Source organism: Alexandromys fortis, unplaced genomic scaffold (genome assembly GCF_014885135.2).
Source record: "Alexandromys fortis isolate MF-2015 unplaced genomic scaffold, M_Fortis_MF-2015_v1.1 scaffold_151, whole genome shotgun sequence".
Taxonomy (NCBI): domain Eukaryota; kingdom Metazoa; phylum Chordata; class Mammalia; order Rodentia; family Cricetidae; genus Alexandromys; species Alexandromys fortis.
This window is the reverse complement of record NW_026068043.1, coordinates 628,845-643,460: the sequence shown is the minus strand read 5'-3', so window position 1 is coordinate 643,460 and position 14,616 is coordinate 628,845. Positions and strand designations below refer to the sequence as shown.

General features: G+C 49.6%; 1 protein-coding gene across 12 annotated transcripts in view; it reads right to left on the bottom strand.

Moving 5' to 3' along the window:
* Nucleotides 1–14,616, bottom strand: part of Gtf2ird1 (GTF2I repeat domain containing 1) — an 88,558-nt gene that overhangs the window by 13,774 nt on the left and 60,168 nt on the right. For 5 of the 12 annotated variants that reach the window (XM_050166109.1, XM_050166104.1, XM_050166105.1 and 2 more), the window contains 11 exons: nt 13,887–13,924; nt 13,313–13,393; nt 12,703–12,792; nt 11,540–11,629; nt 9,640–9,687; nt 8,673–8,738; nt 7,653–7,836; nt 5,685–5,734; nt 5,434–5,589; nt 3,877–3,960; nt 1,396–1,579 (listed from right to left, as the gene is read on the bottom strand). In XM_050166109.1, coding sequence (XP_050022066.1) covers nt 1,396–1,579; nt 3,877–3,960; nt 5,434–5,589; nt 5,685–5,734; nt 7,653–7,836; nt 8,673–8,738; nt 9,640–9,687; nt 11,540–11,629; nt 12,703–12,792; nt 13,313–13,393; nt 13,887–13,924 — 1,071 coding nt within the window. The remainder of the gene's footprint in view (nt 1–1,395; nt 1,580–3,876; nt 3,961–5,433; nt 5,590–5,684; nt 5,735–7,652; nt 7,837–8,672; nt 8,739–9,639; nt 9,688–11,539; nt 11,630–12,702; nt 12,793–13,312; nt 13,394–13,886; nt 13,925–14,616) is intronic. The other 7 variants (XM_050166113.1, XM_050166111.1, XM_050166115.1 and 4 more) reach the window with 5 other exon arrangements.

The window sequence follows — 14,616 nt, the reverse complement described above, 5'->3', positions numbered from 1 at the left end:
GAATTGGTAACAAATGCCCAGGGCCTATTTCACATATAATCAGCATTTAATGTTTGATTCTTTCAGAGCGGATCACTTGTAGCCCAGGCTAGTCTTGAACTCCCTTTGTTGTAGCCAAGGATGGCCCAGAACTTCTGATCCTCTTGTCTCTACTTCCTGAGTGCTGGGTCTATGTGATACTGGGGATGAAAGCCAGGGAGGGCTTCGTGCGCGCTGGACAACGCAGAAACCAAACTAGCCCCACCCCATTGCTGTTTTCTTTCCTGAGAAAGGGTCTCATATAACTGGAGCTAACTCATAACCCTCCTGGCTCCACTTCCTGAGTGCTGGGATGAGAACCTCGCTTTGGAATCTGTACCATTTGTGTGTATGAGGTAGGGCATGGCAGGTACTTTTGCCTATGTGTGTGTGTGCATACACATGCGTGTGCATGCAGAGAGGAACTTCAAGCGTCTTCCTCAATCATTTTACATCTTGTTTTTTTTTCCCTTTCTTTTTTCTATTTTTATTTAAGGAAAGGTTTCCCACCTGGCTAGACTGGCCAGCAAGCAGACCCCTGAGACCTTCTCATCTCTTTTGCTAATACGCCAGTGCTGGGGTTATAGATACAAGCCAGCATGCCCACGTCTTTACATGGAGGGTGAGGTTCCCACTCAGGTCCTCGTGCTTATTCAGTAAACACTTCCCCACTACACCAGCTCCCGAGCTCCAGAAGCCACATTTCAGCAAGATGCCCAGGTCATGTGTGTACACATAATTTTTGCTTTCTCAGGGGTCTGGGCATGCCTACAGGGCTGCAGGGCATATAGTTAGAAGGGTGGTTGGTCGCGTGGAGACTCCTGAGCCCTGTCTGGTCTGCAGTCCCTCCCTAATGCCCTGTGGTGGCAGTCTGAAAGAAAATGGGCCCCAAAGGGGGCGGCACTATTGGGAGGTGTGGTTTTGTTGGTGCAGGTGTGGCTTTGGTGGAGGAAGTGTGTCACTGTGGAGGCGGGTTTCGAGGTCTCCTGCTTAAGCTTCACTCCGTGTCTCAGTCGACTTCCTGTTGCCTACAAGGGCTCTGTGGGATTCTCAGATACCTCTCTAGTACCACATCTACCTGCACGCTGCCATGCTTGCTACCATGATGATAATGGATTGAACCTCTGAACTCTAAGTGAGCTGCCCCAATTAAATATTTTTGTTTTTTTTTTTAATTGCAAAAATTTCTACCTTCCCCCTGCCTCCCATTTCCCTCCCCCTCCCCCCTAAATGTTTTCTTTTTAAGAGTTGCCATGGTCATGGTGTCTCCTCATAGCAACAGTAAACCCCGACTAAGACACACCCCTATTGTGGGAAGTGGGTCCCCATCTCAGTCAGTCCAGTTGTCTCAACTCTTCCCCTTCCTCATCCAAGTACCTGGTGACTGTGAACTTGATCTTGTCAGCCACGGCGAGGATCCTTTCCAGGTTCTGGGAGCCAAAGGTGCAGGGCTTGCGGAACGGGATCCCGGGAGGCAGACCCTCGATGATTACCGAGCCTGGATTGCTTTTGATTCGTTTGTAGGGTACCTGCACCGGGTATTTGATGCCCAAAGCTTCACCTGGATACAAGAAGGACAGTTGTCTCAGCTAGGAGGAAGCAGGGGAACAGGGTGTGTGGTCTAAGTCCATGAGGGTCTCCCCCAGGGTCACGGGGCCCTTTGCGGAAGACTCTAGACCAGTGATTCTCAACCTTCCTGATGCTGCGACCCTTTAATTCAGTTCCTCATGTTGTGGTGACCCCCAACCATACAATTATTTTACTGCTACTTGTGGTGGTTTAAAAAAACAAAAAACAAAAAACAAAAAAAAAAAAAAAAAACGGCCCCCAAAGGGAGCATCACTATCAGGAGGTGTGGCCTTGTTGGAGGAAATGTGTCACCGTGGGAGCAGGCTTTGAGGTCTCTTCTCAAGCATCGTTCAGTGTGACGTCAGTCGGCTCCCTATCACCTGAGTCAAGATGTAGGACTCTCAGCTCCAGCCCCACATCTGCCCGCACGCTGCCAGGCTCCCCTCCATGATCATAATGGGCAGATCCTCTGAAACCGGAAGTGAGCCACCCTCAATTAAATGTTTTCTTGATAAGAGTTGCCGTGGTCATGGGGTCTCTTCACAGCAACAGGAAACTCTAACTAAAACACGACTTGGTAATTGTAATTTTGCTACTGTTATGAACTGGAGTGTAAAATATCTGATATGCAGGAGATCTGATATGAAATTCTCAAAGGGGTTGTGGCCCACGGGTTGAGAACCAATGCTGGAGGAGGTGTTATGTGGCTAGCACTGGTGATTGATTATCTGTGTGGGGCAGGGAGTTTCCGGTGTGAATCCAGGCTGGGTAGGCCTCGAGGGCAGAGCGGGAAGGTGTGGGTCCAAGGTGCCGGCCAGGGCAGGGCTTAGTATCTCTCAGACTCTAGGCTGCACCGCGCACCGGCCTCCAGGATGGGAGCCCTGAAGCACCTGCTTCCCCCCAGACTGGGGTACTCGGAGTCAGAGTCCGGACCCACACAGAGTGAATGGGCAGGCTCCACCCAGCAGTGAGGCAGGGAGACAAAGCCAGACAGGGTGCTATCCGGAGACCAGGAATACCAGATCCGAGACCAGGAATACCAGATCCGCTGTGTCTTAGGCCCCTTCCCTTCTTTCTTTCCCGCAGTTTCTTTTGAGACAGAGTCTTATTAAGTACCCTTAGCTGGCCTGGGACTCCCTATGTAGACCAGGATAGCCTCAAACAGAGGTCCATCAGCTTCTGCCTCCCAAGGGCTGGGATTAAAGGCCTGATCTACCAATAGAGTTCTATCTATGTCAGTCAAAACTGTTACACAGAGAAACCCTGTCTCAAAAAATAAAACCCACCATCTCTTTTTTAAAGTTTTTTTTTTTTTTTTTGGTTTGTTTTGAGACAGGGTCTCATACAACTCAGACTAACTTCAACATGCAATGTAGCTGGGGATGAGTGCTTGCCATCCAGCCAGATCATGTGATGCTATGGACTGAACCGAGGGCTTTACACACTCAGTAAGTAGCCTACCAACCGAGCCACACCCCAGTCTCTATTAAAATAATTCAAATACATTTTATTTACTTATGCGTGTACGTATGCGTGAGCACCTGTGTGCACGCCCCATGGCACACATGGTTGAGGCAGGAGGGCAGCTTGCAGTTACTGGTTCTCTCTCTTCATTATGTGGGTTCCAGGAACCAAGCTCCGGTGTCAGGCTGGCAGCCAACACCTTTGCCCTGGAAGCCAGCTCACCAGTGAGCACTGGCAGCCCACTCTCTCTGTCTCTCAACAAAACCCGTATCCTGTAGTTCCTGCCGACGTGAAACACACAGCAATCCTCCTTCAACTTCCCAAGTGACGAGATTGCAGGTGTACGCCACCCACACCTTCTACAATGTGTCTGGTTTCTGTGACGCCATGTCCCCAGTGCTTGGCAAGGAGCGGATGCTCGAGAAATAGATAAGGGCTGGTCAGACAACTCAGTGTGCACGGGTGGCTGGCTGCCCCAGACCTGGAAGACTGAGTTGATGCCCACGGCCCCACATGGTCGAATGAAACAACCAATTCCCGTGAGTCTGATTACCACGTTTGTCCTGGGGTACGTGCACACCCACATACCTGTACACTCACTCAATCATCAATCAATCAATCTTTTTTTTTTTTTTTTTTGAGACAGGGTTTCTCTGTAGCTTTGGAACCTGTCCTGGAACTAGCTCTTATAGACTAATCAATTTTTTTTTTAAAAAGGAGAAGAAATACCCAAGCCATAGACCAACCTCTTTGCCACACGTGAAGTTGGCCACAGGCAGGAAGCTGCCCACTTCTCCTTCTACCTGACCCCTGCCTGTAACTTACCATATTTCTTGTTAAACAGGTCTTGGACTTGTTCTCTAAGCGTGTTGGCGATGTCGATCCGCGAGAGTCTGGTGTCGTAATTTTCTGCAAAGTGAGTACAATTACGGACAGAGGTTGTTACATTAAAAGGCACTTGGTGACTTTTACAGGAACACGATTTCCTAATTACAGCGAACTCCTTCTCTGGCAATTAGCAGGTCTTTGGAGTGGGCTCCTCAGAGTCCTTCAGAACCCGTCTCCAAGAGGCTGTGTGCGTTTTGTTTTGTTTTTTTTTCCTGGAAGGACTCACACTGTTGCGCCAACAGCAATGAGATGAAATTAAGTTAATTGTTGACATTTGAAAACCGACAAACTAATAAATAAGCCTGGAAGTCTGTGTCCTCGGCTGGGTGGGAGCTGGAGAGAGGGCTTCAAAAAGCTCACAGGGAGGCAGAGGGCTAGAACGGGAGTATCCACCCAGGGCTGTTTACTATTTGGTGGCATAGAGGACGGAGCCCAGTGCCTTGCAGAAAATACAGATATGCTCTCCCACTGAGCCATGCTATCAGCCCCTCACTGGGGGATTCTAGGCAGAGGCTCTACCACTGAGCCACACCCCAGCCCCTCACTGGGGGATTCTAGGCAGGGGCTCTACCACTGAGCCACACCCCAGCCCCTCACTGGGGGATTCTAGGCAGGGGCTCTACCACTGAGCCACACCCCAGCCCCTCACAGGATGGGAAGGCCTCTAGACAAGGACCACCATTCTTTAGGTAGTGTTGATTAAGGACCCCCATGTATCAGCATATCAAGACTGCACAACATCCTGGCCTGGCCTTAAGAGAGGAAGGGTATGGATGGCAGGGGAAGGAGGAAAGGACCTCTGGTACAGTCCCGGCAGCATAGGTGAGGTAAGATACATAAGCTCCCCTCGCCGTTTCAGCTGCCTAGGAAGAGCGAGGCACCGAGGTGACCAGCGGCCGGTCCTCTCTGAGGTCTCCTAACTCCAGCGTTGGCCACTGCTGCCTTTCTAAACTAACTCCTCAGAAGTATGGTGACCGTGAGGGGTCACCTGGTGACGTCACCCCGGACTCACACCAGCCATGCCCATTAGTCCTCTAAACTGCGCACGCGTAAGATGCGTTAAGTTCTCAGCTGTATCCCTATTGACAGCAGGGATGCTGGTTGGCTTCACACTGAAGGGTGCCAGGAGCCTCCCGCTGGGCCAGTTGCAAGCCCCCCTTTAACAGTTTCCTATATCCCACTGCTTGCCTTCCTGCCTGCCTCTCTGGCTCTCCCTGGCTACTGTCCACTCCGTTAGTTTCAAGAGCTGAGTTGAGGAATAACAACAGAAGGGCAGATGGCTCCTACCCGGATAGAGAAGCCATCTCTGGAGTCCTGGGTCTGGGTGCCCCGCTCCTGACAGCCACACTCTAACTCAGACATACCAGGTTAGTCGAGTACCCAAGAGACCACGGGTGGGGTCCAACCTCTTCCCACATCCACTGTCGCCCCCACGCTAAATCCACCCAAAGTCACGACCCTGGAATGCCTAAGTTTGCACGGGCCTAAACTTACCTTGAAGGCCCTGTCTCTTCGGGGTCTCGTCCACAAGACGGTCCCAGGAGTCCCTCTCTGGGGGTGGGGTGGGGAGAGAAGGCAGGTGAGGAGGGAGCACCTGGGGTCTCGGGTGGCATCGAGGGGGCAAACCCAACAGGGGCAGTGGGGAAACGCCTAAGGTGGGGGATAGGACAGGGGCATCAGGACGGGGTATGGCAGAGACTCGGTGCCCTCCCGCACCCACCTGTGTCTCACCCACGCCCAGGTACCTTGAGTCTCGGTTACAGGCTCTTTGACACCATCAGTGAGCAGTTCGGGTCTAAAAAACATAACCGGTGCCATCGATGAGGTTTGTCCATGCAGCCTAGGGCTGTTCAGTCCCTGAGCTTCCGTGCACAGATCTGTGCAATGGGCTTCCCTAGCCCTGGTCAACATAGCATTAAGGTCCTTGCCACACTGGGGTAGCCATCCTGGTTGACAGGAGCTGTCGAGAGCTCAGCTCTGAGGTTCTTCCCAAGTCCGGGACTGGCAAATGCCCTCTGCTGTGGACATCACCCAATCCCTACTGCCTAGCATTGAAACACACAGCCTCTATGTGTGGGTGAGTGATTGCCGGGGAAATGATGTTTGCACACACACACACACACACACACACACACACACACACACACACACGTGTGCAGATGCAATGGAGAGGCCCAGAGGTGAACAACTGGTATCTTCCTTAATTGCTCTCCACATTTTTTTGGGTAAGGTTTTATTTTTTAATTGTGTGTGTGTGTGTGTGTGCACGTGTGTGTAAAGCCACTGAAGCCTGGGTTACAGATGGTTATGAGTTGCCCAACCAGGACACCAGGAACCAAACTCAGGTCCCTTCAAGAGCAATTGCTAGCATTCTTAACCACTGAGCCATCTCTCCGGCCACTCCACCTTATGTTTTGAGACAGGGTCTCTCCCTGAATCTGTAACCTACATATGTGGTCACATTGGCTAGGCAGCAATCCAGGGATCCTCCTATCTCTGCTTACTCAGCACTTGGGGTTACAGGTTTGCAACACCTTGTCTGGTTCATCATCTTCTTCTTTTGTTTTTTTTTGTACTAGTTGGGTGCTAGGGATTGAACTCAGGTCCTCAGGCTTGCACAGTATGCACATTACTGACTGAGCCTCCTCTAAAGTGTTTCTCATTTGTTTTTGTTAAGATAAGTACTGTGATACAGGCTAAACGCTACGTCAGTGGTTCTCAACCTGTGGGTCAAGACCCCTTGAGAGAGAGAGAATGAGTGAAATGACCCTTTCACGGGGGTCACCCAAGATGACTGAAAAACATATTTGCATTACAATAGTTTCTAACAGTAGTAGCAACATCACAGTTATGAAGTAGCAAAGAAAATAATTTTGTGGTTGGGGGTCACTACAACATGAGGAACTGTACTAAAGGGTCGCAGAGTTAGGACGGTGAAGAACCACTGGTCTATATCATCCTGCCTTGGCCTCCCAAGTGCTGCTCTATAGTTACGAATCGTCACACCCAGCTCTAATTTAGTCTAGAATCGGTAGGGCATGGTGGTAATTCCAGAGCACTTACTTGGGAGACTGAGGCAGTAAGATCAACTGGGCCAGCCTGGGCTATGCAATGAGTTATAGAGTAGCCTCAACTAGCAAGTAAGATCCTGTCTTAAAAATGAAATAAAACAAATCCCCAAAACAACAACAACAAAATCAAAACCCAAATACACTTAAAAATAAAAAACAAAGTATATAAAGTAAAGGATAGTTGGGCAGTGATGGCACAGGCCTTTAATCCCAGAGCTCAGGAGGCAGAAGCAGGAAGATTTCTATGAGTTTGAGGCCAGACTGGTCTACAGAGAAAGTTCCAGGAGAGGTAGGACTGTTATACAGAGAAACCCCATCTCAAAAAGCAAAACAAAAACAAAAAAAAAAAAAAAAAAAAAAAAAAAAAAAAAAAAAAAAAAAAAAAAAAGAAAAAAGAAAATGAAAACAAAAGATTTTGGAATCTGAACAACAGGAAGGTGCCAGTTTAGTGGTGGGCAGTTCTGATGGTGTCCTTCATGGGTCTAGCCAGGCCCCTCCCCCTTTTTTCCTATTTCTTTTTAACTTAATTTCATCTCTCTGCACCCACCCACAAACCTACACTCTTTTCTTTCTTGAGACGGCATCTCACTGTGCAGCCTTGGCTAGCCTGCAACCTGCCACCACACCAGGATCAGACCTTACCTCTTGATGACAAACTGAATGCTGTTGCTGGCTTCCAGAATCTTCCGAAGCTTGGCAATTCCAAAGCAGTTGGGTCTGCGAAGAGAGATGCCTTCAGGAAGACCCAGTACAAACAGCTCCTTGGGGTGCATCAGGAACTTGGAGTAGGGTACCTTGACTGGCTCCGAGGTACCGATGGCTTTGGCTGCAAAGACATGGCTGCTGTAAGGCCACCTGGAGCCTCAACTCCGGTCCCCACCCATCTGTGGGAATTGTGGGCGGCAGGACATTGGAGGCGGCATTCAGCTGAACCCCATAAACTTGCAGAGGGGAGGGGAGAAAAGCACACCTAGCCTGTAGGTAGGAGGCAAGTCCCCAGGGGAGGGGACTTGTCTGCAGGCATACAGCCTGGGAGCCTGAACCCCAAGACCACTCTTCACTCACGCCTGCACAGTACAGAAACCACAGAGTATTGCTGGGCTAGGATTGTGGGTCCCTCATTCCCCTCCCCACCTGCAAAAACCCCAAATCCTCACACAGCCCCACAGCATGCCAGATCTAGGACTAGCCTTATCTGAGGCTCTCTTCCCCTGAGCTAGCCTGGTGCCCTGAGCTAGCCTCATCACCGCAGCAGGTTTCATATTTCCTGATTTGTAAAATGGGTCTTAGGATATGAGGACTGTGAGGAAGGGAGGCAAGAGTGTGTGAGAAAAGCCAGCCCCTGGCAAACTCAAGGAGCTAGAGAGAAGAGGCCTCTTCAATCTTGCTCTCGCCTGGACTTTGTTGTTTTATTGTAGAGCTGTAGATGGAACCCAGGGCATCATAAGTGCTAAACAAGCACTTTATTACCGAGCCACACTGAAAGTACATGAGCCAGGGAATGATCTCGAGGAAAGGTCTGTGGACCAACAGGCCAATGGGATGGGATTCTCTGCTGGAGGCTGTTGCCATGGGTGAGCTATATGGACTCAAGTGTTCCCATCCTGAAGATGGGTCCCAACTCTGTCTTTGTTCTGAAGGCCTGTCCCTTTCCCTACTCACCATATTTAGTGTTGAACAGCATCTCCACCTGCTTCCGCAAGGGCCGGATCACATCACCAGGACTTTCTGGAAGGCAAAGGCAGTGTGCTGAGTTTCCTGGGTGCAGAAACTTCCTGCTCCTTAACTCACACTCCCAGCTCTGAAGGTAGGTATTAGAAATTACCTCGTGGTGAGACTTTGGAAAGGAGAAGGAAATGGCAGCTTTACCCAAGCCCTTAATTCCTGGATTTTGCATACATGATTGTGAAATGTGCCACAGTGGAGATCTAGAAGGTTCTGTGTTTGTTCTCGGGAAGCATCACTTTTAGATCAGCTCAATGAGAGACCTAATTAGTTAGTGGGTACAAAGTAAGCCTGTGATTTGCATACACTACCACCAGGAGGCGCAGTAAACATTTCCTAATGGTTTACAGGGATCCTGCAAAGTATGTCTGTAATTTGCACACACTACCACCAGGGGGCACAGTAAATATTTCCTACCAGGCATCCTGTTGACATCAAGCTGGGTTCTACCAAGTGGCATTCATCTCCTTTGCTGTGGGTTTTTTTTTTTAATATAGGGGCAGACACACTATTGATAAGATTACACTCTTACCTTGGCCTTTCTACCCACCCACCCTACCTTGCTCTTAGCAGAGAAAGAAAAAGCAGTTTTCCTCACAACATCTTCTATACAGGAAGCCAGCTTTATATAGTCAAGTCTAAAATCTAGCCCAGGAAAATGAGGGGCACAATTAAGCTGAGAATCATTCATGGAAAGCAACTGGCTATGTGTGTAAACCAAAGCTTCAACTTTATCCTGACAGATGCCTGCCAGTTCTGGCATAGTCTAGAACTGGTACAGCTCACACAAGACTCCCAGCCCGAATGCAGGGTGTTGGAGGGAGAGGATGGAGTGGAGGGGAAATTGCTCATCGGGATTGAGTGGACATGGAGAAGGAATTATGGAAGACAGACAGGGTCTCACCTTCTGCCGGCCTCTCTTCTGGCCATGGCTCCTCACTGGGACCTTTGTCTAGGAGAAAACAGAGGATGTTAAGAAACCACGTTCGTGCTGGGCGGCAGTGTTACACACCTTTAATCCTAGCACATGGGAGGCAGAGACAGGAGGATCTCAGTGAGTTTGAGACCAGCCTGGTCTACAGAGCGAATTCAAGGAGAGCCAGAGCTGTTCAACAGAGAAACCCTGTCTCAAAAAAATCAAAATCAAACCAACGAATCAAACAATGACAACAGCACAAAGGCATGTTCATCATCTCCTGGACCCCATACTGCCCAGAGAGCTCAACTAGAGGAAGGAAAACCAGGATAGACAGCCTCAGCTCTGAGGCAATGTAGAACACCCCCAGATGGGATTGGGACAACCCATGCCATTCAAACACAAAGTGACAATCATGATATATGGACTCTGTCCAGGGACGGGCCCCAGCCATTCTATTCTAGACACTGAAGAGGATGTAGAAGAACAGGAAGGTATTCTATCGTATGACATCTACTATGACATATGACATCAACTAGAGGAATGAAAACCAGGCTAGGCAGTCTCAACTCTGAGACAGAGTACAACAGCCCCAGATGGGATCAGGACAACCCACGCCATTCAAACGCAAAGCGTCAATAATGATATATGGACCCCGTCCAGGGACCGGCCCCAGCCATTCAATTCTAGACACTGAGGAGGACGTGGAAGGACAGGAAAGTATGGCATCAGAGGTCAACAAACCAGTGCAGGGAGGCTCGCACCTGTGATCTTAGCAATGCAGAGTCTCAGGGTGGAGGCTTGGGAGTTTGAGGCCAGTCTGAGAGACACCAAGGCCTGGGGCACAGCTCAGCATATCACACTTTCCTGGCACGCACTGGGCCCAGGGTTCCATTCCCAGCACCAAAAAAAATACATTTACAAAATGTCCATAAAGCACACACACACACACACACACACACACACACGCGCGCGTTAAAAAGGCTGTGCACTGTGGTATAATTCCAGCACAGGGAGGCTGAGACAGGAGGACTGTGAATCATAGCCTGGGTCATGTAGCAAGAAGCTGTCTCAAAATCTATGGAGATGCGCATTAGCGGGTGAGGGTTAGATTTAATTGTTGCAAAAGTGCTGTTAGCCCCGAACCATCTCTCCAGCCTCCATTTTTTGGTATTTTGAGCCTCCTGGGAAAACTGTCTCAATAAAGGGTTGTCTAAATCAGACTGGCCCGTGGGCATCTCTTTGGAGGACTGTATTTAATTAATGGTATAGGAAGACCCAGACTAAAAGAGAGTGGTCCCACTCCTGGGCCTGGGTCCTGAATTGTAAAACAGAGAAAGCAGAACAAGTAGGGAGTGTGGACGCATCTGTTCTCTCGGTTCTTGACCGTGGATGTAACTGATGTGGCTTCAAGTTCCACCATCTTGACTTCCCCCCAGTTTTGGACTGTAGATTGTAGCTGGGAACTGGGAGTCATCTAAACCCTTCTGTTGGCTTTCGTCACTATCCGTGATCACACAAAAGAAATGAAACAAGAGGGCTGGAGAGATGGCTCAGAGGTTAAGGGCATTGCCTGCTCTTCCAAAGGTCCTGAGTTCAATTCCCAGGAACCACATGGTGGCTCACAACCTTCTATAAAGAGGTCTGGTGCCCTCTTCTGGCCTGCAGGCATACACACAGACAGAATATTGTATAATAATAAATATTAAAAAAAGAAAGAAAGAAATGAAACAAGAACACCTGTCATCCCAGCAATGTGGGAGGCTGAGGCTTGGGAGTTTGAGGCAAGCCTGGGCTACACGGCCAGTTCAGGATTGGCTGCACAGCTTAGATAGGATTGGCTGCACAGCTTAGATCTCAGAATATAAAAAGGAAGAAATACACGTACACGTAGGGCTGGGGACGCAGCTCAGTTCGAGAGTGCTTTCCTGGGATGTGTGAGGTCTTAGGCTTGAAACAGAGCACACCTTTAGGTTATCTGTATAAGACACAAGAAAAACAGAAAGGACTCTCCTGGGGCTGGGGAGATGGCTCGGTGGTTAAGAGCAATTACTATTCTGATAGAGGACCTGAGTTCAGTTCCCAGCACCCCTATCAGATAGCTTACAATTATCTCTAACTCCAGCTCCAGAAGAGCTAATGCCCTCACATGGGCTCTGAAAAAGCAAAGTATTTATTTATTATTTACTTATTTTTTGAAGACAGGGCTTCTCTGTGTAACAGGTATGGCTGCTCTGGGACTCACTTTGCAGACCAAGTTGGCCTCAACCTCACAGACATCTGCCTGCCTCTATCTCCTAAGTGGTGGGATTAAAGGCGTGCACCACCACTGTCCAGCTAGTGTGTGTGTGTGTATGTATGTATGTATATATGTATGTATGTACGTGGCTGTGTGTGTGTGTGTGAGGAGGGCACGTGCATGCCATAGCAGACACATGGAGGTCACAGAACAACTAGAAGGTGTCTACTCTCTCATTATATCCTGTGAGTCCCAGGGATCCAACGCAGGTATCAGACCTACACAGCAAGTGCCTTTATCCGCCGAGCTGTCCCTAGCCCCCATTTTTGGTCTCATGTAGCCTGGGGTGGCCTAGAACTTCCTATACAGCCAAGGATGACCTTGACCTTCTGATCTTCCTGCCTCTACTCCCCCCAGTGCTAACACCCCACCACATCTGGCTTTTTGGGGGGAATTACTTTTATCTTTACAATTTTTCACCCCTGCAGAGCTAGGCATGGAACCCAAGCCCTCGAACGCGCTAAGCTAGCTTCTGCTTCTAGGTTTCAACCCCAACAAATGAACTGACATGCAGACTGAGGTCCCACCCCTAAAAGCATCTTTTCAAGTGCAAATATTTCAAAATTCAAAACACACCCCAAGTTGCAGATATGATGGTCCCACATACAGCATACTCCTGGTGTGCTGAGCCTTCTCTCCCAAAGGCACCCGATTTCAAGAAAAACTTAGGGGCTCCCCGATCCACCCGTCCCTTCCTGTAGCTCCCCAGGGTGGTAAGTCCCCAGCATGGCCAGCCCCAGCCCACCTCTTACCAGCCGGTATTTCCATCCCATAACCGGAATCCTCCGAGGGCAGATGCCCAGGTAGTGAGTCGGCCATCTCCTCAGAAGCTGGTGAAGGGTCTAAAGGAAATAGCAAATGGTGAGAGCATCTTTAGCATCTTTTACTTGTCCTGCCCATCACAGTCCCTCGGAGGCCCCAAGGTCTACAGAGCAAGATGCTAAAGAAACCCATGCAGCCTGATGTGGTACAGCTTGTGACCTGATGACTTTAGATCTCAGGAAGGTGAAGCATCGGGACTGAGAGCTTAAGGCCTCCCTGGGCTACTGAGTGGGTTCAGGGCTGGTCCAGGCAACACAGTGAGATCTTGTTTCAAAATAAAAAGTAATAAAGGGGCTATGGCTGAGTAGTAGAGCCCCTGCCTAGAACCCCCCCCAGTGAGGGGCTGGGGTGTGCTCAGTGGTAGAGCACTTGCTCAGCGCATGAAAGACTCCAGGCTATATCTCAAACACTGGGGGGGGGGGGATCAACCCAGATGCAATGTCCTAATGGAGTAGCCCTGGGAGCAGAGCGGCACAGCCTCTGCCAACATGTCCGCACAGGAACAGGAGCACAGACAGTCCTTTGATGTATGTCTTTTACCTGGAACAGTAACCTGAATGATGTCCAGCTCCTCAGGCTCAATTTTGATGGGCCTCAAAATTCCTAGCTCTCCTGAGGTTCCTGCAAAGAGAACAAGAGGGATACCATCAGGCAGGGGCATGGGCACGCCCATACAAAGGCAAGTCTCTCCAGAACATTCCCATGGCTGTGAATTGACAGTGAAATAGGGAAAGTCATTTTGGACCCTTGGCTCCTTCCTGCCCGGCTCAGGAAGGACCAGATGTGTCCTTGGACAAACTCAGGTCAAACCTGGTACCTCTAATTTAAAGAGCTTACAGGTCCATGGGGTTGAAAACGGAGTTACTTGTCCACAGGTACAAAGAGACAGTGATGATGCCAGGACTCAGCTTCTACTCCCCTCCGCTCCCCAGAGTTCCCAGCATGCCCTGCTGCTTGCCTTGTGAGGCTTTGGGGATGGCCATGGGAAGAGGACAATCCCAAGTACTGAGGATTCACAGCCAGGTCTCCTCCTGGCTGTCAGCAGGAGCCTGGCAGCCACCCTCCCAGTTCTACAGCCATAACTATCATACGCAAGGGAGACGCTGCTGCTCACCTGGCCCACAGTCTTCAGAGACACTGCTCTTGTCTGACCTGAGAAAGAAAGACGGAGAAATGACCCAGTGGTGACCTTGTCCTGAGCCCTCTGCCCAGCGCAGCTCTGCCCACCATTCAGAAATACCCACCCCACCCCCCAAACGTGAGTGTTACAGAGCTCATCTGTGACCTCAGCACTTGAGAGAAACACACAGGATTGTTGGGAGCTCAAGACTCTATTATAAAGCTTGAGAAAACCAAACTAAGGGGCTGGAGAGCTGGCTCGGTACTTAAGATGGCTTGCTGTTCTTGCAGAGGAACCCAAGTACAGTTCCCGCTATCCACATGGGGCCTCACAATCATCTATAACTCTCGCTCTCGTGTACCCAATGCCCTCTTTGGGTACCCATAGGCATCTGCACACACACGGTGCATATAGATACATTCAGGCACACATATATACTCATAAAATAAAAATAATCTTAAACCAGGCACACGCCTTTTAACACCAGCACTTGGGAGGCAGAGGCAGGCGGATCTCTGTGAGGTCGAGGCCAGCCTGGTTCTACGAAGTGAGTACCAGGACAGCCAAGGCTACACAGAGAAACTCGGTCTCGAAAAAACAAAACACACAAAAATAAAAATAAACTCAAGACCAGGTGTGATGGAGCATGCCTTTAGTCCCAGCATAGGGAGGCAGAGGCATCCAGATCTTTATGACCCAGAGTCTGGTATACAGTGAGTTCCAG